Source organism: Gorilla gorilla, chromosome 11, assembly GCF_029281585.2.
Source record: "Gorilla gorilla gorilla isolate KB3781 chromosome 11, NHGRI_mGorGor1-v2.1_pri, whole genome shotgun sequence".
Taxonomy (NCBI): domain Eukaryota; kingdom Metazoa; phylum Chordata; class Mammalia; order Primates; family Hominidae; genus Gorilla; species Gorilla gorilla.
Window position 1 is genome coordinate 80951621 of NC_073235.2, and position 25539 is coordinate 80977159.

Sequence of the window (25539 nt, forward strand, 5' to 3'; positions counted from 1 at the left end):
AATTTCAGACCCCTTGAATATGAGGAAAATACGAAGCAAACAGAAATAGGAAGGCTTTTATGTATTTTTGAAGAAAAAACAGGATTTTGTGTAAAATAAAAACAGGATTTCATGAAGAAACAGGATATTATGTACTTCTGAAGAAAACCCAGAAAAGCCCAAGAGAACTAAGTGCCCGCGGGATGAGTGTGCGGGCAGCTCCTCCTCAGGTAGGCACCGGGGCTGCGCGCGCAGCGGAGCTCGAAGGTCTTGTCCCCCGGGAGCGGTCAGCCTGGGCCTTGGCGGCCAAGGGGAAACTTGGGAGCCTCGGGACTGTTGGCCACCGGCCCGTGGGAGGAGTAAAGGCGGCCCTGGCTGGCAGGCCGAGGGTGTGACGCGCCGGCCCGCCCTCCTCGCGCAGCCTCCGGCTAGGCGGCGAGGCCGCAGGCCGCGCCCGCTCCTTCAGCCCCGCCGCCGGGGAGGGGTTTCCCGGGACGATCCGGCCCCTTTCATCCAGGAAGTGAAATCGACGTCGGGGTCAATGAAAACAAACGGGGAGCCCAGGGGGAAGGAAGGCAGGCGAGGAAGAGGCAGCGCCGGGGCGCCTGAGGGAGCAGCCGGGCCGCGGAAGCGCGAGCAGGAGGCCGGTCGCGGGCGCATTTTTGCCGTTGTCGCGGCCGCCGCCGCCGAGGCTTACCCGGGAATGTCTGGGCCCGCGCCTCGCGGCCCCCAAGCTCCACGCTGCGCCCGCTGTCCCGGCCTCTAAAGGCCGCCACGTCCCTGCGGCGCGCGCAGGCAGAAAGCGGCTTCGTGCCGGCGGAGGGGGCCCGGGCGGCCCGGGAGGGGCTGCCCCAGGCTCTGCGCCTACCCCATCACCGCGGCCGGCGCCGGGCCGGGAGGATGCGCGGTGTGGGGCTCTGAAGCATGGAGGGGGTGTTGTACAAGTGGACCAACTATCTCACAGGTATGGGGGCTCGTGTGATGAGGGAAGAGGGGAGAGGCGGGGGGCTGCCGAGAAGGCGGGTCGGGGCTCCTCTTCCAACGTCTGGCCTCCGCGGACCCTCAGAGCGAATTCGCTCTACTCGATTCTAGGGCTTGTTGAGTCCTTCTGGCCTCCACAGGGGAGGGTTGGAGGCTGCGCACCTTCTAGAGGGTGGGAAGTGCACCTGCCGCTTCTTTGCTAGTGTAATAATACTAATCCTTGCCTCCTGTAGCCTCAGGAACAATTCTCAGTCACCCTACATGTGTTGTTGCGATCTCCGTCCTTATTCACACTTAGTATTCATACTTTAAGAGCATTTTGTTAATAACTGAGTTGTCGGAGTATTGGACTGGAATGGACCCTTTAATTGTTTCAACTACAAGATTTAATTTTAATTCTTTTTTGTATTTCTTTTAATTTCCTTAACATTTTATTTAAAACTTTGTCTTGTTGAGGTTGTTCAAGCTTAGCGAGCATGATTTTGGAAGCTGTCCCCAGATAATATTTTCTTAGGGATTGTCATTGAAGTATCCTTACGTTGGGGAATTCTGTTAACTGAGAAATAGTGGAAGAAAGTGCCAATACACAGAAGGGGAACAGGCAAGTCACTTTCACCTGTGAAGTGGGTTGGAAGGAAGAACTTTGAAGAAATGAGAGACCAGCAGGAAAGGGCCCCTTACCATGACATTGGCAGCCTGTAGGCTTATTTAAAAGCTCCTTAAATTTGAGTTGTAGTCCAATCTCTGCCATCAACCAACAATGAAGGCAAGTCAGTTATTCTTTCAGGACCTCAGTCTGATAAAGCCAGGGTGATTAGTTATTTTGCCCCGGGATGCCTTCCAACTCCAGAATTCCATGACCTCACTAAGTGAGAAGATGGTTTTAACATAAATTTGAACAGTAAACAGATTTTTTTGGGGGGGGGGTCTAGCATAATAGGCAAATCATGACTTGCTGCCCACTTCTTCGCTCTGCCAAAAGTATCACATCCCTCAGTAATTGTGTGGTACTCTCGACTTGTGTCCACCTGATCTTGTGCAAAATGTGCAGGTAAACTTTTTAAGGCATAAGCACTGAGGTACAGTTATACCTGCTTTTTGATTTATTAGAATGCTAAAGCCAGATTTGTAGCAGCAAATGCTTTTAACATTTATGATACACAGATGTTTTATTTTGTTCAAACTAAAAAGTCAATTTCTATAAGTGACATGTTTTAACGGGAAACATTTAAAAGTTAGATAAATATTTTTTATTGGGCATTTTCATTTTGGCCATTGTGAGAGCAGTTATACTGTTTGGTTGAGGTACAGTGTTAACTGTTAAAGACAGTAGAGTGCTTCATGCCTGTAATCCCAGCACTTTGGGAGGCGGAGGTGGGAGGATTGCTTGCTCAAGACCAACCTGGGCCACATAGGGAGACGTGGTCTCTACTAAAAAAACAAAAACAAAAACAAAAAAACAGCTAGGTGTGGTAGTGCACACCTGTAGTCCCAGCTACTGAGGAGGCGGAGGCGAAAGGATTGCTTTAGCTAGAGAAATGGAGGCTGCAGTGAGCTAGGATCAGTGAGCTATGATTGTACCCACACACTTCAGCCTGGCTAACAGAGCGAGATCCTGTCTCAAAAAAAAAAAAAAAAAAAAAATACATTAGCTTGTATGCTTTGAGATGCAAATGCTCATCTCATTGCAAGTGTTCCTAAGCATGGTGTTGTGGAACCATTGGGCCATTACTGAGATGAGTCATAATTTAAGAGTTGAGATGAAACCTGGGCTTGGTGGCGATTTCCTCATCTCCTATGGTACTAAATCACCAGGGGTTGAGCTTTTAATCACATGTGATTTAGATTTTAGTCTTTGCAGGGCATTTAGTCAGCTTCTAGTATGCATTGTAGAAGCTGGTTGAAAAGAAATCTTTTGTTTGGAAGAATTTATTTTTAAAAGTTAAATTTGGGTAGATGGTGTGCTGATTATTAATTTTAGTTCATCTTAGGTCATAAGAATGAGCAGCTGTTCATACTAAGTGATCTTTAAGTGTAATGATAGTGTTGTTCAGGCACGGTGGCTCATGCCTGTAATCTCAGCACATTGGGAGGCTGAGATAGGCAGATAGCTTGAGGTCAGGAGTTTGAGACCAACCTGGCCAACATGGTGAAACCCTGTCCCTACAAAAATTACAAAAAATTAGCCAGGCATGATGGCATGCACCTGTAGTCCTAGCTACTTGGGAGGTTGAGGCATGAGAATTACTTGAGCCTGGGAGGCAGAGGTTACAGTGAGCCCACATTGTACCACTGCACTCAAACCTTGGCGACAGAGCGAGACTCTATCTCAAAAAAAAAAAAAGTGTTATTTGAGAATCCTTTGTAGAGAGTAAGAATTTCAGTAACATTTTGTAGTTTGAGATAAAAAGAATTTAAAAAAAAAAAAAGAATTTTAAAAAGGGAATACCTGTGAATCTTTTTCACAGATATTACCTTCTGTTATATAAGTGTGTGAATCAATTAGAAATTGTTTTATTAAATATTTCTTCAAAAAGTGTGTAGAGATAATTAACAGGCTTGATTATATTAATGTGTTCAACCACTCACCTTTCACGTTGCTGCAAATTCTAAATGAATCATTTTGCCCAATATTTGTTTTAAAGAGATATTGAATTGCAGTACTGCAGGCTTGCAAAATCATAATTTGTCCTATAGGCACACTAGACCTGGGTGGAGGAATGTATTTTCACCACCCCCTGCTTATAATTTGTTTGACAAGGTAAATTAGTGTTTGAAAAGATAATGTTTTTATCATTTCCATGCATGATCAATACAATATACTCTCAAAGATATATTGTATGTCTGTATTCTCATGGTTAATAGGAAATATCTGCAGGGTGTGATGGCCCACACCTGTAATCCTAGCACTTTGGGAGGCCAAGGTGGCAGGATTACTTGAGTCCAGGAATTTGAGACCAGCCTGGGCAACATGGTGAGACTTCGTCTCTATAAAAAATTAAAAAATTAGCCAGGCATGGTGGCACTTCTGTAGTCCTAACTACTTGGGAGGCTGAGGTGGGAGCACCTTTTGAGCCTAGGAGGTCGAGGCTGTGGTGAGCCATGTTCATGCCACTGCACTTCAGCCTGGGCAGCAGAGTGAGATCCTGTCTCAAAAAACCAAACAAAACAACAGCAACAGTCCCTGAAATATCTCACTTTTGGGGTATTCATTCATTCATTTATTTATTCAGTCACTTGAGAAATAGATTTTTTTGGTACCTCTTATGTGCCAGGCACCATTCTAGTTGCTGGGAATGCAGTGATGAACAAGATAAAGTCCATGTACCAAAATAACTTACCTTCTAATTTGTTTAGGTCTCACTAGGGAATACTCTGTTGTTTCATAAAAAGGAATCTTCCAGGAACCTGAAAGTTGCTGGTTTTTAGTTGCTTTAGATATCTGTCTTTTCTGAACTGTATTACTGCATTCCCTGCCTTCCTAAACAGGGTTACAAAGTAAAATTTAATCTTTTTGATGACTCAGTGTTGTCATTTCAAAAGTGTTAGAGATAAATCCTTTTGGGGAATTAAGTCCTGGATCTGTATTAAAGTGTAAGGATGACTGACTCATCTCCCCTCTCGGCACTATCTGACTCTGGAAAGATCAAATTGATCATGTGGCAGGCTATGGCAAAAGTGACCAGGATACGAACATCCATGGTTTAAAATGTACATTTTAGCCATGAATATTTGTGCTGAATTGTTATTTAATAGTCATGGAAAGAACAAGGACAGTCACACTGCTCCCAGCATGGTCACCATGTTAATAGTCAGTGAACTGTTGTAAATTAGTAGCATGCTTGATAAGACTCCGGGGAACACCAAGTTTGGCTTCAAAGAGGAGTGGGAATTGGGTGCCAAGGAAAGCCATCATCCTTGTCGTCAGCTTTGGCATGGAGCCAAGTCTGTGATAGGTGTGAGTTCTAGTCACTGAATAAATATCAATCGAACAATTGCAGTTTCTAGGATTTCAACCCTAGCTGTGCAACTGCAGACAAGGGAAGAGGGGGTCATATGGGGAATCTGTGTTCTCACCATAGGGTATGTAGCTTCTATTTAAGAGACTGGAATTCATTTAGCACTCATTGTGTTTAAGGGAGTTTGCTTAGAAATATGTATTTTATAAGAGGCACATTGCAGAATTAGAGGGCTAGGTGGCACCTGAGAGGTCATCTTGTTCAACCTACACATTTTAGGGACTGGGAATTTTAGAGATTTATTGAAATGAAAAGATTTGTCCCCAGGGTATGATTATCCATTAAAGAATGATACTATAGGTAAGGCTAGAACCCTTGTCTTCTGTGGCTTTTCCCATAATATCATAACCCCAACTCTGTTCCTTTTTAGGAAAAGAGGGCAGTTATGCTATACCCGGTTTAGGGCTATTACTGAGGATGGGCCTTATGGGTTGTTAATGAGAACACTGTGAGCTAGAATTAGAAGTATTACTCCCCATGTTTTTGCTGCTCTGGAGCTTGCTCTAGAAACCTCTCCCAATAAAGTGGAGACTGATGCAATAACATTTTTGGTAAGGCTTGGTGATTGAAGATTTCATTATCAGAATGTTATTTGAGAGCCAAGAAATAGTGTGGATGGCAGGTTTTGAAATCACAATTTTCTATGTGGTGAAAGTAATGTCTTTCCAATTGACCTTTTGTTATTTATGGTCTTTTTAGGCTGGCAGCCTCGTTGGTTTGTTTTAGATAATGGAATCTTATCCTACTATGATTCACAAGATGATGTTTGCAAAGGGAGCAAAGGAAGCATAAAGATGGCAGTTTGTGAAATTAAAGGTAAGTGACTATACAGAATTAGAGGAATTGGAGGTTAGATAGTCAAGGGTTCTTCAGCATACTCCAGACGAGGAAAAAAAGCATTTCTAACCACGTAGGGATCGTCTATTACCATTTATATTCTTAGCAGTCAGGAGTGGCATTTCATCACAGTTAACACAATTAAACACAGTTTTTGATAATTCTCCCTCTACAAATGTATTTTTGAATGGAAATAACTTTTGCTAGTCTTCCAATTTGGATTTGACAAACAATTTCTTGTGGATACTACTTTAGTGTCCACCTTCAGTCTATAAGCATTCTATTTCATTATTGTTGTAATTAATAGAAAGATATTGTAAAAGTTGGAGGCTGAACTCTAAAGATGATGGGGCCAGCTCTGTAGGGTTTTGATAAGGTATGAAGTTGGAGTCATAAACTCTGGTTCTTTGCTGAATTTGGAGGTAAGTTCCTCTGGGTGATAGAGATGGTTTCCTTTTCTTCCAAAAGGGGAGAAATAAAGCAATAGATCCTGCTGTAATTTTCGTGAAGGAAGATTTTATGGACCATTGATTCTTTTGTGTGTGTGGTTGGAGTGTGTGGGGTGGAGGCGAAATCAGATAAAATGGCAGTGAAAAGGACTGAATTCTTCAAAGAGAGTGAAGGAAAAACTAGAGCACCAGGGGAGTGACTGTTCAACTCCCTCCTGGTCGTTTTCATTTCTCCACTCTAGCTTGAATACTTGTCCTTCATGAAGTGTGTTTCCTTTGATGTGGTGAGCTCTGGGTCATAGCTATCAGTCTTCCTGAAAGGTAGCCATTAATCTGACTTTAATTGCCATACATAAGTGTTGTCTTACTTTTAATGTTTTATAAATGGAATAATTCAGTATTTTCTTTTGTGTCTGGCTTCTTTTACTCAACATCATGTTTGTAAAATTTATCTGTATTGTTCTATGTAACAGTAGTTCAGTCATTCTCATTCTATAGTATTCCATTGTGTGAATATCTCACAATTTTGGTATCCATTCTAGTACTGAAGGATTTTTGGGTTATTTCCGTTTTGGGACTACAGTGACTAAAGCTGCCATAAACATTCTTACACATTTATTGAACATATGTGTGCATTTCTGTTTAGTGTATCTCTAGAAGTGGAGTGGAATGCTAAGGCACTGAATATTCATACTTTCAGCTTTAATAGATGTTAAAGAAAAAAGTATTCTTGACACGTTGAAATGGTATGGCAAACTTTATTTAGGACTATTGTGATAGATTTAGGGACTATTGCATTGGAGGAGAGAAATTGGGCTCAGCTCCAAGTACAAGGAAAAGTGGGAATTTATAGCCAAGGAGCAGGGTTAGGGGGAGACAGTGTCAGTGGAGGGAAAGTTACTAAAAGGTAAGTGGGGGGATTCTGGCTAAACTGACCTAACAGGATTCTTGCTGAAGGCAGGCTGAGGCCAGGGTGATCAGACATTGCTGGGAAATGGTAGGGAATGAAGAATGTGGTCAGATATCAAGGGCGGGTGATGAAATATGGTGTTAGGGGATTCTGGCTAAACTGACTTAGTAGGATTCTTGCTGAAACTGGATTCTACAAGGATGGAGAAGGAAGCCTAGGTGAGTACAGGATTCAAATGAGCCTGACTAAAATTTGGTCAAGAAGAGAATCTTTTTCTTTTTTTCTTTTTTTTCTTTTCTTTTCTTTTTTTGTTTTTTTTTGAGACAGGTTCTCACTCTGTTGCTCAGGCTGGAATGCAGTGGTGTGATCATGGCTCACTGCAGCCTCCACCTCCTGGGTTCAGGTGATCCTCCTACCTCAGCCTCCTGAGTAGCTAGGACCAGAGGCACATGTCACTATGCCCAGCTAATTTTTATGTTTTTTGTAGAGATGGGATTTCACCGTGTTGCAAAAACCAGGCTGGTCTTGAACTCCTGAGCTTAAGCAATCTGCCCGCTTTGGCCTCCCAAAGTGTTGGAATTACTGGCGTTAGCCACTGTGCCTGGCCAATAATCTTTTTCACAGATAATGTCAGATGTTTTCCAAAGTGATTATATAAATTTTTTCTGCAATCGATCAGAGTATTAGAGTTCCAGTTGTTCTGCATCTTTGCCAAAACTTGGTATTATCCATTTTAAAAATTCAGAATATTTCTGGTGTTTGTAGTGGTATCTCATGGTGGTTTTTTACTTGCATTTCTTCAATAACTAATGATGTTGAATACTTTTTTAGATGTTAGCCATTTGAATGTCCTCTTGTCGGGAGTGTTAGCTCATGTCTGTAATCCCAGCAGTTTGGGAGGCCAAGGCAGGCAGATCGCTTGTGCTCAGGAGTTCGAGACCAGCCTGGGCAACAAAATGAGACTCCTGTCTCCACAAAAAGCAAAAAAAAAGGTTGAATGTTGTCTTCTTTTGAAGTCCTTCAAGTCTTTGGCCCATTTTCTAACTTTGGCTATGTTTCATGTTGATACATAGGAGTTCTTTGTATAGTCTGGTTGAGTCTTTGTGTTGCAGATGTTTTCTTCCACTGTGTAGTTTATGTTTTCATTTTGTTCATGATACCTTTTGAGGAACAGAAGTTCTTCATTTCAATGAAATCCAATTTATTAATTTCTTTTATTGGATCCTTTTATGACCCACTGAAGACGTCTTCTGTGTTACTTTCCTGAATGTTTATTGTTTTACCTTTTATATTTAGGTCTATAGTAGGTCTGTACTTGACTTAATAGCAACCTTTCCCCCATGGGGATACCTTTGTCACAAAGCAAGTGACCATATATATGTGAGTCTTTTTCTAGACTGTCTATTCTGTTCTGTGGCCCTGTTGTTGTTGTTGTTGTTGTTGTTAATCCTTGTGCGGATATTACATTGTGTTAATTTCTTTAGCTTTATTCTCTTTGTATCTGATAGCCAAAGTCTCCTAACTTTAGTTCTTTTTCAGTACTGTCTTGGCTATTGTAAGCCCTTTGCATTTCCTTACAGATTTTAGAATTTGCTTATAAATTTCCACAGCTATCTGCTGGAATGTTTGGAATTGTGTTGAATCTACAGATCAATTTGAGGAGAATCATATTCTTGATGATATTGAGTCTTCTGTTCCATTAACTCTGTTTAATTAGGTATTTAATTTCTCTCAGTAATGTTTTGTAGTTTTGTGTTTAGAGGTCTTGTCCATCTTTTCTGATGTTTTGGAAGCATCATTTTTAAGTTTGTTGCCTTTTCAGGTGACAACTTTGGAGGGGACCACCCTTGATTGGATGCATAAATTCTGGTATGTTTAAAAATGAGTCATCTTATTTTAGTTTCATCTTGTAGCAACATCATTAGAAATTAGAGCATTGCTTTCTTTTAAAGTAGGTATTGGTGCTTTCACTAGTATTGGCAAGTAGCAAGGAAGAGTTACTCTTATAGCTTTAGGAGGTCAGTAGTTGTACCCTAGCCTAGAAATCTTTTGCATTCATAATTGATTGTTGCATGGTTGTATGTTTCAGTGTCTGCAACTAAGAATGGCCCATATAAGTAGAATAATAAGATAGCAACATTTCTGTGGCACTTACTTGCCGTAATACACTAAACATCTGGTCAATATTTATAGCAATTAATTATTTAAGTTGGGGCTTCTGCCAGATTTTGCTGGGACCCTCATAATTTGGCTCCTCCCAGCTTGTCCATTCATGAATATGAATTTTTTTTCTTTTCTTTTCCTTCTTTTTTTTTTTTTTTTTTTTGAGACAGGGTCTTGCTCTGTTGCCCAGTCTGGAGTGCAGTGGTGTGATTGTAGCTCACCGCAGCCTGTACTGGGCTCCAGCAATCCTCTTGCCTCAGCCTTCTGCCTCCCAAGTTGCTGGGTCTACAGGTGCTGGGAGTACATGCTTGCACCACTATACTGGCTAAACGAGTATGAATATTACTTTGCATTACAATGGAAGCCTCTATTTATGCTTGTTTCCTAATATTCTCAGTACATTCTGTGTTTATTTTCTCATTTAAGCTTTTTCTCATTCATTTTCTTAACCAAATCCCGCTTTCATCAAACCCTTCTTCTTGAAGCCTTTTTAAATTACTTTCTCTCATAATTACACAAGAAATCTCTGCACCAAAGAGTTAAACATATGTGTATTCTGATTGTTTTTGGTGTGTCAGTTTGTTTCTTGGTTAAATTGTCAACTGTATAGAAGCAAAGACACCTTTTTTCTTCCCCTCTATCTTCTCTTCTACTAGCACTGGTCTGAGCTGAGTAAATATTTGTTGATGAATGACAGCTTAACACAAATTTTGTTTTACAACAAAGACTTGGGATTGGCTCATCATAATTCCTGATTAGCTCTCTTTTCTCAGAGCATCAAAGGAGGTGTGTGTGTGCAGGAGAAGAGGTAGAAAGAGGGGAAGAGATGAATGTCTTCAAAATATACATGCCTTCCATGTGTTATGCTATGATCCATAATTAAGGGCATATCATAGAGTTACTTTTCTGATAGACGGTGGCTGTAGTTGTCATTTATTACATTCCTTCTATGTGTCAGGCACTATATATGAAAACAAAGACTTTGTTTTCAAGGAAATCAGTAAAAAATGTGTGATAGTGTAACATTCATTGCAGTTGTATTTAATAGGATAAGTGGCCCCAAGGTGGGGTAGGGCTGTCACTTCTCAGTAGTTAGTATGTCCCTGTTTTCTTTCTCATACTCTGTCATCGCTTTGGCACCATTGTCACCCCGGGTCTATATGAGAATGTTGATTTGGGGAGTGCCACTGGGTGGCCCCTCAGGGAGCAGCACTGCCTGCATCATGAATGATAGTTCAATGTTTTAGGTATATGAAGCATCTGATACTGTGTGATTAGATGATTATTTGATTACCCTTAAATTACTTAAGTCTATAACTGTATTTCCCCTTTGTTTATCATCATAGTTCATTCAGCAGACAACACAAGAATGGAATTAATCATTCCTGGAGAGCAGCATTTCTACATGAAGGCAGTGAATGCAGCTGAAAGACAGAGGTGGCTGGTCGCTCTGGGGAGCTCCAAAGCATGTTTGACTGATACAAGGACTAAAAAAGAAAAAGGTAACTATAAACTTTTCCCTTGTGGTGAGAGTACTTTCTTAGATATAAATATAAATGTAACTAAATTAGCCTGTCCACTTTTAGTATCTATCCCAAGGAAATAATTAGAAATGTAGATTTACGTATATCTTTATCATAGTAAACATTTTGTAAAAGCTATAAATTTAGGGGAATGGCTCAATAAACCCTTTCTTTTTTTTTTTTTTTTTTGAGATGGAATCTCGCTCTGTTGCCCAGGCTGGAGTGCAATGGCGCGATCTCGGCTTACTGCAACCTCTGCCTCCTGGGTTCAAGCGATTCTCCAGCCTCAGCTTCCCGAGTAGCTGGGATTACAGGCGCCTGCTACCATGCCTGGCTAATTTTTGTATTTTTAGTAGAGACGGGGTTTCACCATGCTGGCCAAGCTGGTCTCGAATTCCCGACCTCAGGTAATCCGCTCGCCTCGGCCTCCCAAAGTGCTGGGATTACAGGCATGAGCCACTGCGCCCAGCCTAAACTCGTGCTTTCACTGGCTGATATATAGACAGTAAGATGTTGAAAAGGAATTTCAATGTGAGAAAATGCCCAAGGTTAAATGATCATTGAAAAAAGCAGGATTCAGAATTATGTATATTGTTAGTATTCATTGGCTGGCTTAGGAAAGGTATGTAAGAATTGGTCAGATTGTTACCTTTGGAAGTGGAATTTGTGGGAAGGAGACTCAGTTGTCACTGTATATACCCTTTGGTATCTTTTGACTTTACCATGTACGCATATTGCCAATTCAAAAAGATTTTTAGAAACTGAAAGCAAAGCAAATGATTTATGTTATTAGTTCAACTATATACAGATATAATGTGAAAATGACAATTTCTTGATAGTGAGATTATAGTTTGTCTTAGTTCATTTTCTGTTGCTTTGACACAATACTTGAGACTGTAATTTATAAAGAAAAGAGGTATGACTCATGGCCCTAGAGGCTGGAAGTTCAAGATTGGGCAGCTGTATCTAGTTGGCTTCTGGTGAGGGCCTCATGCTGCATCATAGCATGGCGGAGGAAGCAAGGGAAAGTGGGTGTGTGCGGAAAGAGATCAAACCCAAGAGGCAGCCTCGATTTATAACAACCCGCTCTCATAGTAACTAATCTAGTCCCAAGAGGTTGAGAACTCACTCACTCCTTTGAGGAAGGTATGAATCCCCTTTAACGATCTAATCACTTGTTAGAAGTACTACTTTCCTAACACTGCCACACTGGGGACCCAGACTCAACATGAGTTTTGCTGGAAACAAACGATATTCAAACCATAGTACAGTTATTTGATTTTTCTCTTCTATATTTTTCAAAATTTTTTATTAAGTATGTATTACTTTTATAATTAAATGCAAATTAATTACATTAGTGAAAGCAAGTAAATTATAGGTATTGAGAAATGAAGGCTGAGGATTGAATTTATAACAATTTTGAAATATATGAAAACATTACAGAATATAGCTACAGGTAGGATAAGAAGGAATGAATATTCACAATAGCTAAAAGATGGAAATAACCCAAATGTTCATTGGTAGAGGAATGGATAAACAAAATATACGATAGAATATTACTCAGCTTTAAAAAGCAAATTGTGACACATGCTACACTGTGGATGAGCCTTATAGACATTACAATGAGTAAAAAAAGCTAATCACATGTGGGGTGGGGGGAGGGGGGAGGGATAGCATTGGTAGATATACCTAATGCTAGATGACGAGTTAGTAGGTGCAGTGCACCAGCATGGCACATGTATACATGTGTAACTAACCTGCATATTGTGCACATGTACCCTAAAACTTAAAGTATAATAATGATAAAAAAAAAAAAAAGCTAATCACAGAAGGACATATAGTCTATGATTCCACTTATATGAAATACCCAGGGCAGTCATACTTATACAGACAGAAAATAGAATGTTGGTTCCCAGGGCCCAGGGGGAGGTGGAAATAGGGTTAGTGTTTAGTGGGTACAGACCTTCAGCTGGGGAAGATGAAGACGTTCTGGAGATGGATGGTGGTGATGATTTTACAAATACGAATGTACTTAATGCCCCATTTTGAAGTGAATACTTGAAAGTGGTTAAAATAGTAAATTTTATGTTTATGTATACTTTACCACAGTTTTTTTTAAAAAGGAGAAAGAATAGGCTTAAATATGAGCAGGAATTGATTTAGGTTAGATTAAATGCGCAGATAGAGCTGTGTTGTCTATTCTGGCAAAAGTGGCTTTGTGGCTAGGACCAGAGAGCAAGACCACTGGGGCCTGTCCCAGGGAGTGTGGAGAAGCACCAGAAATTTACTCTATGAATTTTCCTCCTCTGTAGCTTATACTTCTAGTTTAAAAGGTATTGGCTTGTGAGTGGCTGAGATTATGGCTGAATGTTTAGTTTGTCTGGAGATACTAAGGAAGAAAGTATGCTCTTAATAAAAAATTTTGAAAATAGTATAATGTGAAAATGAAACTGAAAGAAACAGAAGAAAATAAATGAATGTTTATAAACAATAGTTTTAATTACATAAAAATTTAAAACTACTGTAAGCCAAAATAAAGAAAACTGAAAGGAAGCTAACAGATCTGGATAAGGTATTTGCAGTATATAAGATAGAGGAAAGATTACTATCTTTAATTTGTAAGAACTTCTACAAACTATCAGTTTATATTGTTAAGAGAAAAACCAACATCAGAACTGGAAAAAATGTATGAAGGACAAAATAAAAAAGCAATTCACAAAAGAAAACCAAGCACTTTTTAAATGGAAGATGCGTAATGGAATGGAAATATCCTGTATAAAACATCCAGTGGTCATCATCCTATCTCTGGAAATCACCTAAACATGGCAGGCATATAACTGTCAGCTTTTTCCCAATTATCTGAAGAGAAGATGTTTCCTTAGGGCTCTTGTATCCTATTTCCAAGGTCTCACATTTCTTGAGCTATAGGTATTTATATTCATTGCTTTTTTAAATGATTACATTTTGTTACATTGCTCAAAGAATATGAAAATGATCTAACTGTATGTATATTTATGTATATTCTTTTCAGAAATAAGTGAAACCAGTGAATCGCTGAAAACCAAAATGTCTGAACTTCGCCTCTACTGTGACCTCTTAATGCAGCAAGTTCATACGATACAGGAATTTGTTCACCATGATGAGAATCATTCATCTCCTAGTGCAGAGGTAGAGCGAAGAGGATCTCTTCACGTGTGGTTATGCTTTGGAGTACTCTGGGGGGATCCTCAGTCATTCCATAAGATGACAGGCATTTTCACATTGAGTTATTTTCAGCTTTTCTGGGTTCTGCCTACTGTATACTATCTGGAAATCTGTAGCATCTTCTCGATTGTGTCTGTGTGGCCAGAGAAGAACATGAAGTAGCATATTTCTCCAGGGGTCAAGGCTTGTCTTTGCAGCCAGTCTGATAATTTGGAGGTTGGAGTGGGGAAGAAGCATTCCAGGCTTTGTTCTCCAGGCTAGCGGCATAAATTCACTGGACAGCTGCTATTCTCTTTTTTTGGTAATAAGGTCCCTGCTTCAACTATGAGAGTTGATAACTTATCTTTATGAAATAACTTAAAACAAATCCTTCTCAGAACAGTGACTTAGGAATCAAAACTCAGATTAGTAGGATCGGGCTATAATAGGCTCATTCTTCGTGGTAAAATAGGACCAGTGAGCTATACCACTCTCTGGGTGAAAGGCCAGCATGTTGCCTGTCCCTTTTTGCCTAACTTGGTAGAAGTGGGGCAAGAAATCTTCCTATTTCTTCTGTGGCCTTCTCCTGTTGGGGAGGAATCTTGTGTAAGAAGCCCAAGGACAAACTGACCACAAGCTCCCTGGAGGGAGTTGACCTCACACTTGCTACAGCAGCTCAGTGACAGTATTAGGGACCCAGGCTTGTTCCATCCTTCCACTCTGCCATTCTTGGTTTGTTGAGTTTTTCTCCTAATGCCCCAGGTGTCAAGATGACTGTCAAGCTCACAAAGAGGCAGGAGGCAGTGGGGTTGCCAGGGTAGAGAGAGTCCTTCTCAACTTGCTGTGCTTGGTTTTGAATCGGGAAACAAAAATCCCAGAAATTCCCTAGCCAACTTCTCATCTTTTTTTTTTTTTTTTTTTTTTCTGGCTCAAAGGAAACTAGGAAAAAATGAGCATTTAGTAAAGAGTGTTGGAATAGCCATGACTAGGTTAGATCAGTCTCTATTCATCCCCCAGGATCAGGGCACTTCGCGATCCTGAACTAAATTGGGCTTTTTACTCTATCAAGGAAGAAGTAGGAGAATGGATAGAGGGTAGGCATGAATTGTACTGCCACTAATTAACTCTAAGGGTATTCCATGTCTGTGTCCACTTTTGGGAAAATGAAAATTACTGTTTAGGTTAGATTTCTCTAAGATAAACTTTTGTACACAGTTTTTCAATATGATAATTAAATGCAAAACTTATTTTTTCTTAGAATCTAGTTTCATACATTGTTTAGGAGACAGGCATTTCTTATACATAGATGTTTTAATGTTTTCTTTTTCCTTTTTTTGCCCCAGCTTAATTTTCTAAGGTACTGTTTTTTAAATAAATTTGAACATAACATAGTAATGTGTCTGTTGGAGATGTCTTATTATTTAATGATAAGGTTGTATATGATTCCATGTAGTTGTATGCAAATCTGTTCAAGTCTTTGTGTAATTTTTCAGAACATGAATGAAGCCTCTTCTCTGCTTAGTGCCACGTGTAACACATTCATCACAACGCTTGAGGAATGTGTGAAGATAGCCAATGCCAAGTTTAAACCTGAGATGTTTCAACTGCACCATCCGGATCCCTTAGTTTCTCCTGTGTCACCTTCTCCTGTTCAAATGGTTTGAACTTCTTGTTTTGGTTTTTTCCCTCAGTAGTAATGTTGCATGTGGTTTTTGTTTCATTTTGGTATTTCTTTTTAAGGGTGGAAACAGGCAGTGGGAGGGGGAAACAGCTAACAAGTTGAATTTTTTTGTTTGTACTGTTTCATATTAGAGCTTCTTAGCTGATGAGCTGAGCACTTGTGCTAGTGTCCTCATTCCCTTCTCCTTGGAGGGGCTGTGCATGGCTTGCCCACAGGCTGCTTCATCCATTTTCCCCAGTGTCTAGGAAAATATTACAAAGTGCTGTGACAAAGAAAAAGTTGGGGACCTCTATTCTGCTTGGTAAGAATTACACAACGGAATGAGATTTTAGTCACAATGGGGTACAATTACGTAAATCTTTAAAGGAGTTAGAAGGAATTTGAAACATAGTCCGGTGGGAACAGTATTCTGTACTAAGCATTTGGATCTGAACCCTCAGAGTAGCTGATCTTCAGTTTCTTCATGTGTAAAAATACAGTGTATATCAGAGAGTCACTGCAAACGATCTGACCTGCTTACTGTTAGGTGCTCAGTGTTAGTTTCTTACTTCCTTATTGCTCAGAACAACAAGTCCTCTTTTTGCCGGGGGTGGCAGATTCGTTGTCCTTTCTGAGCTAATAAATTTGCTCTAGCATGCTATTAGAAATTTGTAGGTGAGATAAGCTTTAATGAGACTTCAAGTTTATTGCATCAGAGTGTTTTTAGGAGTCCATTTATAGGAGTAAGAATGCCACCTTGTTGCTGTTTCAGCAATTACCTGAAGATCTATTTGTTAGGAGAATAGGGTCTAACTTATTCCTAGGTTCTCTTACCTATCCCAGCAAATTTAGTTATATGAGATTTAGTAAAGATTATTGCCTAGATTTATTTAGAGAATTGTTTTCTAATCAGTATTTGATGGGCTAATAGTTTCCTCTGAGGCAAGCGTACCATGAAAATGAGTTTTATGGCCAGATTAATTTGGGAATTGCTAGGTTAACTTAAATGATATGAATTGGGTTTGATAGGACTTGTCACAGCCTTTTTAGTTATTTATTTATTTATTTTTTTAGAGACAGGGTCTCACTGCGTTACCCAGGCTGGAGTGCAGTGACACCATCATAACTCACTGCAGCCTCAAACTCCCAAGTTCCAGCCTCCTGAGTAGCTGGGACTACAGGCGCACACCACGGTGCCTGGCTATGTTTTTTAATTTATTATTTGTAGAGATGGGCGGGGGGGGTCTCATTTTGTTGCCCAAGCTGGTCTCAAACTCCTGGCTTCAAGCTAAGTTTTTTAATTTATTTTTTGTAGAGATGGAGTCTCATTTTGTTGCCCAGGCTGGTCTCAAACTCCTAGCTTCAAGCAGTCCTCCTGCTTCAGCCTCCCAAAGTGTTGGGATTACAGGCATAAGCCACCATGCCCAGCCGTCACACCCTCTTTTATGCTGAAGTGTATTATGAATCTCTGAGAGGTGGAAGTGTAGTGTACAGTGTTTCTGAAATTTATTTGACAATTGAGCCCGTTATATATATACACAAATAAAATAAATATATATATAAATACTATATATGTATATATTTTCTTTTTTTGAAATGGAGTCTTGCTCTGTCGCCCAGGCTGGAGTGCAGTGGCGCAATCTCAGCTCACTGCAAGCTCCGCCTCCTGGGTTCACACCATTCTCCTGCCTCAGCCTCCTGAGCAGATGGGACCACAGGCGCCTGCCACCATGCCCAGCTAATTTTTTGTAGTTTTAGTAGAGACGGGGTTTCACCATGTTAGCCGGGATGGTCTCGATCTCCTGACCTCGTGATCTGCCCGCCTTAGTCTTCCAAAGTGTTGGGATTACAGGCGTGAGCCACTGCGCCTGGCCCATTTTATGTATTTTTTAATACCATCTTACAGGACTGTGGTGTGGTGTTGAGTAAAACATAGTTTGACAATGTTGCTTTTTAGGACAATTGTAGATATGCTATAAACTGTTAATTAACAAGTATGTGTGAACAAAGAAACCAGTGTTTTGAGATGGATGTGTAGTGCTGTGTTCCTGAGGTTGATAGACGAAGGGTACACTTTTTTTTTAAAGCTGTACTTTTTAGAGTCAAATGCAGTAAAACACCTTAGAGTTGCCTTGCTTCTGCATTGAACTTCTCAGGAAATCCCTTATGTTACAAATGCTCTGTAGTCCAGAGAAGTCAATGCGTATTTTACATATAAGAAACTAAAATAATTATTAGTTCTAGAGACAAATAGCATGGAAAGTAAGGTCAGACAATCTTCATTTTTTTTTAAAATAACATTATTTATTTATTTATATGAAAAACTTACATTTATTTATATGAAAAAGCTGAAAATTTGAGTATTCCAAAACAATTTAATCTGATCTTTATAAGTGCTTTAATCTGATCTTTATAAGTGCTTTATATAGTTAATCTCAATGAATTCATCTTAGAGTAAACTTGCATTTAACTTTATTTCAAGTTGTCATAAAAGTTCAGACAACCGTCATTGGACCTACAGATTGAGTGATTATTATAGTGGGGATGTCCTTGGGTTAGTAAGCCTAAAGGAAGTAATTTCTGTTAAAGGAGATGTTAGTGGCCATTTGCATCTTAATGTCAATCTTATCAGATGTTCCCAGACTACAAACTGGGTGGGTCATATCTCTTAGCATTTCAACTGGTATTTCTCAGAGCAACTAGTGGCTCATGTTCCAAATATAGAAGGCATTTGCATAACATAAATGTTAGACCTGGGCTTGTTAGACTCTTGGGCTCACGTATACAAAAGCAACCACCCTAAACCTTTAGTATAATTTTTGTTTTTCTGCTACCATGTTAAACTTTGAAATAATCAGTTTTACTTGGCTGCCTCCCTTTATATTTTGATGGAGTAGTTGGATCTTCCAAATTATGTTTAGTATTTATCATATTTTTTAAATGTTCTGCTTAATTAGGTATTCTTTATTTTTTTAAATATATGTTTTGGAAATCCACTGAGACTTAGGGCTCTTCTTCTGAGTTCTTTAAAGTCTTGAATTATTAGTGCTGTCTTCCATGAAAACCACACTTTAGAACATTTGTATATCAGCTACCTAAATAATTAATGATAAAGAGAAGCTTTGCTGCCAGACTCTACTACTGTCCTTTAAAAAAGAGATATTTATTAGAATATTTTGTGGCTTGCTAGATACTCCTTTTTTTATCACATTTATATCTTATTTATAATTATATACCCTGTTTTTTATATTTGTATACACACACATATATATGTATTATGTATAAAATTTGGTTTTTACTTTTGAAAAAAGAATCCACATGTTTTTGGTGTGTGTTGAAAAAGATTCCAATTAATGGTTATTAGGGAGAAAGCTTGATGTTGTACTAATTATGTTGCTTGAGTCTGTGAAAGATTAAATTTTTTTTTTGCCAGGTATCTTTTTCTCTGAGTAAATTTATGTTTATTATGATAATAGTAAATTAGAGCTGCATGATTCTACTTGACGTGGATTATGCTAATTTTTTTTTTTTTTTTTTTTTTTTCCAAAATTTCTAGATGAAGCGTTCTGTCAGCCACCCTGGTTCTTGCAGTTCAGAGAGGTAAAAGAACCTTTTCTTTTGACTAAGTTCTCTCAAATTATATCCATCTAGGGAAGTTCTTTGGGCCTTTAACAAGTGGTGTGGAATGTAAACTCTGTATGGATTAGGTCTGGTTCGAAACCAGCATTTTATCTCTCAGTATTTATCTACTAGTATTTAGTATAAGGGCCTGGCCTCAGTAGGTAGTCAGTAAAGAAAAAAATGAATGAATTAATTAACCAGCAATTAATTAATGGCTTGCCAGCCATTTTACCTTTTTTTAGATGTTTGAAATACAGTCATATATTGAAGAATGACTTTTCCATCAATGATAGACTGCATATGTGACAGTGGCCTCATAAGATTATAATACCATATTTTTACTGTACTTTTTCCATGTTTAGGTGTGTTTAGATACACAAATACCGTTGTTACAGTCACCCACAACATTCAGTACAGTAACATGCAGTACAAGTTTGTAGCCTAAGAGCAATAGGCTATACCACATAGCCTACATGTGTAGTAGGCTATACTAGCTAGCTTTGTGTAAGCACGCTCTGTGATGTTTGCACAGTGACAGAATCACCTAGCGATGCATTTCTCAGAATGCATCCTTGTCATTAAGAGACGCATGACTGTATATCAAGTGATGGTTAGACAGAAGTACATTTTTGATGTATTGAGACTCCACAGCTAGGGCTCATTTTACCTCAGCTGTTTATAGCATCATCTATTCATGCTGAGCTGTTGTTTCATTAAGAGAGAAAGATCTTGCTGAAGAGAGAAAACCACTTGATATTTTAAAGTACATATTCATATCAATACGTTTAAAAATTTTACCTTCTGGATAGATCTTACCAAAATGCTAAGTTGTTAAACTATTATTTTGTTAGGTAATAGTCCTTTAAGTTGCTATGGTTGTCTTATTTAGTTCTTTGGAAAGTGATTTAATTATAGTGACATTGTCATTTATTTCTCTATATTTGGACTGTTAAATGCTGTTTTGTCATGTTTTAATTTTTTCCCCTGATGATTGTATAATCTTTGATTAGACTGTCAAATACTCAGAGGAATCCAATGATGTATATATCCAACCTTGTCAGGGAATCAAGAGTCCCACCAACTGAATTTTCCAGAAAAATGGAAGCTTAATCAATTTTTGACCAACTTTTATTTTTATGAAAGAAATTTTTCTATCCTTTCTACCTCATAAAATAATAATTTTAAAATCTTATTTGTTTCCTGATGAATCAAGGTTATCATTAAGTACAGTAAAGTTGGGCTGTTACAAAAATAGTAGCTGAGATGCTGCTAGGTGGCGGTGATTTGCTTCTCTGTTTAAATTTTTGAGACAGATTTTTAAAAGAGTTTTTCTAGGCCCCTTTTTGCCATCTTTATCTTCTCTTGCTGTTGTCAGTGAGTCTACCTCTAGCTCTATGAACTCCTTGCCCATCTCTTTCAGTCTGCTGGTTTTGATCAGATATGGATTGACTTAAAATACATGCACTCATGAAACCTATGACTTTTAGTTTTCAAACATTTGTAAACCGACTGATATGTCTGCTCTCTGGAGTCTCCCCTACAGAAGTCACTACTTCTTCATTGTACCCCTCTTCCTTTTAGTTCAGCTCAGAAGCCATATTCTCCAGGTTACCAGCTGTCTTCTAAATGGGTTCACTTGTTTTTGACTTCTGAGTAGAATGTTGCTAACACGGGACGTTGAGCATAAAAATAATTCTTTTTTCACTTAAAGAGAAGTCATTTAAAATTCCAGTTGAGTGTGTTTTTGTTTATGTAAGGCCTTACAATTTAATGCTTTTTACTTAATTTGCAGGAGTAGCCACTCTATAAAAGAACCAGTATCTACACTTCACCGACTCTCCCAGCGACGCCGAAGAACCTACTCAGATACAGATTCTTGTAGTGATATTCCTCTTGAAGACCCAGATAGTAAGTGACATAGATTCTGTCTCTTTCTTTGGCATATTCAGCAAAATTACTGTGGGGCTCTGTAATTTCTGGAAATGAAATATACTGACTGAACATTGTACTTTGTTTCTTTGATTAATTCCTTAATTCAGAGGTAAGCAAACAGCGCTCAATCAATGAAAGCTCATATATCCCCTTACAAACAGGTTTGTTATTAACTAAGGAGTGCTGAGGATTGCTTTGTAAATATCGTATCTCAGATATATATTTATAGAATATCATGATCTTTTACCACTACTATACTTGCACTTAAAAAACATTTTAGAAGAAGGCATGAATTGTTAGCAGGATTCTAGGGGAAAATAAAGGCAAGTTCCAAGTTCATATAAAAGTCAGCATTGTTACTTTACTAAAATACCTGGAAATGGCTAAGGAAAAGAATTTTGTCTGGTAGTCATGGTGAATTATAGTAGCATTCATTCCTGTACCTTTTTCTTCCTTATTAAAGAGGCAGAATACTGTGATTGAATGTTTTTAGGAAAGGTTTTGTGATTTATGTTAAAATTTTTAAATTTTTCTCTTCAGAGAAGAAGCTTTGAAAGTGTGTCAGAATATCTAGTAAGATAGTAGTGACCATGATTTGCAGTGAACACAAATATAGTCTTATTATTACATCTCCATTAATAGACTTATACTCTCCAAGTCTCTACTATTTCTCAGGAAGCATGTGGGATAGAAACTATGTACAATTTCCAATTAAGGAACAGGTCGTGTTCCAATAGTTAGTTCATTTGTAAGTCAGTTGTTTGGAAAACAGATTTTATTTTTCTTGTGGAAATGACATGATAAGTGGTGGTTAGCTCTTTGGATAGCTAACCATTCTTTGGAAGAGCCCAGTGAATTCATAGTATGGCTGAAATGGGACAAAACAATGGTGTATTTCTAGCATTTGAGTGTATTGAAAACACTGATTAAGCTGGAGTTGTTTTATGTAACCAGAAAGTTAAACAGGTTTAGTTCATACATATGGCAGTTTTAAAAAGGATTGCTGGTCATTTTTGGATTTTTAGGAGTTGATAGAATCTTTTTTTTTTTTTAATGCCCACTTTTTTTTTAAACTGAATTAATCATCTATTTATTAATATATGGCACTATTCTATGCTCATTAACATTTTGAATTTAAATTGAGATGTGGGTGGAGAAATGAAGGAAGGAAACCGGGAAGGGGAAGGGAGAAAGAAACTTTCTTGGGCCAATCAAGCAAGACCTGGAAGAGAAGAGGAGGAGAGGAGGAGGGTTAAAGAGGTTGAGTATGTGAAAAAAGTTATCTGAGGCAGGTAAGATAGATTCTGATTCTCTTTATTCTTTATGCCTTTTACACATGACTCTTAATCCAGAGTTCATGAAGGAGTTCTGTATGCTACCTTGTAGTTTTAAGTGCGACATCTTTTTTTTTTTAAGGGGATCATTTGTGATTACTAAAATAATTTTTTTAAAGCCATCCATTTTTCTTTAGAATTCTTTTCTTCTAGTTACTCTAGTCCTGAATATTTGAAAACAATTTTCAAAAGATCTAGGTGTACATGCTCTATTATATTTAGCATCCCCCAGTTTAACTGTTATGGACTGTAACAAAACTAGTCTCTCACACACACACACACGCACACACACACACATGCGCATACATATAGTTCACTTCTCTAGAACATCTTTAAATTAGCAAGTATAGACTAGGTCAGAAATTTTATCCTTAGATTTTTTCCTGTTTATACTAGTTTAGTGTTTCAATTAGCTGACAAAGCAAAGATTGAATTAGTGCTCTTTCCAGAAAGTATATATTTTGCAATTGGCAGTCTTAGTTGAAAGTTGTTACTCAAAAATATTCTTCTTGTGAGATGCAACTGCTTCTATTTTCTTTAACAAGCTTTTTCAAAAAGTATGAAAGTAATAAATGATGATGGTAAACTCAAACTATATATATAAAGGTACAACTGCCTTAGAACAGGACTATGCCAATGTAGTCAGCTGTGTTAACATGGAGTTGCAGTGATAGTTCTGTGAGCTGCATTACAAATGGAGAAATGGGATCTTTCAGTATGAGGTACCTTGTCAGCTTTGCTCAGAAAGTCTTAGAATGAAAAGAGGAATACCTGAATTTAGTCCTCATTCTGTTACCAATTGTGTGATCTTGGGTAAGGCATGTATCCTTTTATGGGTCTTGGTTTCTTTGCCTAGGAACAAGGAGGATATTAACAGCATTAAAATAGGCTGAAAAAGCAATAGTTAATTAATAAAGATTAAATTCAATTCAGCAAATATTTATTGACTACCTATTATGTGCCAACCATGATTCTAGCAGTGAACAAAACAAAAATCTCTACTTCAGGCAATTTCATCATTTATCTTATGAATTCTGATGTTTCTCCTTGTGGCTGTTGATACTCTAGTCTAAAAGTTAAGTTTTCCTGCATGAAACAAACAAGGAAATACAAAATTAGCCAGAAGCTAAAGGAATTTCATGTCCCTGAATAGGAAATTTAAAATGTTCTTTCACAGAGGACTGGAGTTAATATTGACAGGATGTTTAACGTTTTTATCAATGTCTTCATAGGACCTGTTCACTGTTCAAAAAATACACTTAATGGAGATTTGGCATCAGCAACCATTCCTGAAGAAAGCAGACTTATGGCCAAAAAACAATCTGAATCAGAAGATACTCTTCCATCCTTCTCTTCCTGAAGAAACTGAAGTGTCCAACTTCCTCTAAGTATTGCTATGCAAAAGCTGCTGTAATTAAACTATTGTTATAGGGAGTAGTTTTTTCCCTTAGGACTCTGCACTTTATAGAATATTGTAAAACAGACAAACAAGAAAACAAACCACATACTTTTGAAGTGTATTTTATCTTTATATAGTTTGTTTGCAAGAGTATTTTCCTAATAACTTCACAGTATGAATGTGCATCTTTTTTTTTTTGAACAAATGATGGTGTAACATTTTGACATCCATAAGGACAAATGTAGATATTTTTCTTAAAAACTGTGAGGGGACTGACAGCTTGGTCAGGGTGTATTGTAGCTTATAAACATGAAATCTTATAAGGTTTCAGTTTGACAGAAGTGTGATATATGTAACTTGTGCCATGGACCAAATGGTCACTTTACCACAGCTAAAAATGAGTTACGATAGCAGCTTGATGGTGATTGTATTGTATTCCTTTAATCAAAAAGGAAACACAATATTCTAAGTATCTTTAGCCCAAATACCATGACATATTGAGCATCTTTAAATAACCAGACTGTATTGTCCTTCATATGTGAAGTTGACACTACTGATTTGTCAATACCAAATTTTGGGTTAAAGTGTTTAATTTTTATGTATTTATTTTCTTGTTGCCTCAAAAGATGACTGCATTCTAACTTTTGTGACCTACCAAATTTAAGATGTGTATACGTTGTTCTTTACGTTGTTCTAGAAAAGAGATTTTAATGCTGTAGTGACTTTGCTCACTTACACTAGAGAAATAAACAACTTTCAATGGAAGAGAATTTTAGTGCTTTTTTTTTCTAAAATAGATATTAAGCTGCTGTTGTAAAGTATTGTTTGCAGCTCTTTCCAATATCTAGAGACATTTTTATTTATGAATATTTATACAAAAAGGAATTCTGTCAAGATGACTGCTCTATATCACTTGAGAATGGCATTATTTAATTAAAGAACAAATAGCATTTTTTGGTAGTGCCTGTCCATACCTATTGTCATTGTTTGCCTTGTAATCTGTTTTTTTGAATTCATTTTGGGCTGATAGTTTTGTTTAAGGTTTTGGATAAGGAGCACTTTAAAACAAACTGGTGTGTTGTTTTAAATTTAATCATATGTTTAATAAATGTGTGGTTTTTGCATTCAAACACATCATATAATACATTGTTTTTTTTACATTCATTGATATTCTGTCTAATCTTTATTAGGCACTAATATAATTCTAATGGATTTGAGTTTGTTTGTATATTTAGGCCTGCTGGTGAAGACACAAATGAAGCATACTTTTTGTTGCCTGTGAGCTTAGAATGGTGTGACCTATTTCATTTTATTTCAATTTATCTTGTAAGTTTATGTGGGATATTTTAAAATAATTAATATTTGGTATTTGTTTAAAAAACTGTAATTATAGGCCTTCCATCTTAAGTTTAAGATGGACATAAACAGTCTATACATTAATATGTGTTTGGGTAAACTGTATGCTACTTGAAGTGTTTGTAATTTTAAATAGCACACAGGTCATCAGACTACTCTATATTCAGTGGAGTCTTTGCCTGCTCATAAGTTG

General features: G+C 38.0%; 1 protein-coding gene across 2 annotated transcripts; it reads left to right on the forward strand.

The window, feature by feature from the left end:
• Positions 1 to 399: 399 nt before the first annotated feature.
• On the forward strand, positions 400 to 25120 carry PLEKHA3 (pleckstrin homology domain containing A3). 2 transcript variants are annotated; one of them, XM_004032870.5, is made up of 8 exons: positions 400 to 943; positions 5679 to 5795; positions 10685 to 10840; positions 13893 to 14029; positions 15538 to 15702; positions 19261 to 19304; positions 21118 to 21233; positions 23824 to 25120. In XM_004032870.5, exons 1-8 carry the CDS (start codon positions 904 to 906, stop codon positions 23949 to 23951), a joined length of 903 nt encoding a protein of 300 aa, XP_004032918.1. In that variant the 5' UTR covers positions 400 to 903; the 3' UTR covers positions 23952 to 25120. The 2 variants fall into 2 exon arrangements, with proteins under 2 accessions (XP_004032918.1, XP_055236290.1); XM_055380315.2 differs by lacking the exons at positions 400 to 943; positions 5679 to 5795 and adding an exon at positions 8998 to 9044.
• The last annotated feature ends 419 nt before the right edge of the window (positions 25121 to 25539 follow it).

What these genes read in the sequence shown, in the direction of transcription:
- PLEKHA3 (XM_004032870.5), top strand. Translation starts at nt 904, where the DNA reads ATGGAGGGGGTGTTGTACAAGTGGACCAACTATCTCACAG. An exon ending in GTGGACCAACTATCTCACAG is followed by an intron (nt 944 to 5,678) that starts GTATGGGGGCTC and finishes TGGTCTTTTTAG; the next exon opens with GCTGGCAGCCTCGTTGGTTT. An exon ending in AAGGACTAAAAAAGAAAAAG is followed by an intron (nt 10,841 to 13,892) that starts GTAACTATAAAC and finishes TATTCTTTTCAG; the next exon opens with AAATAAGTGAAACCAGTGAA.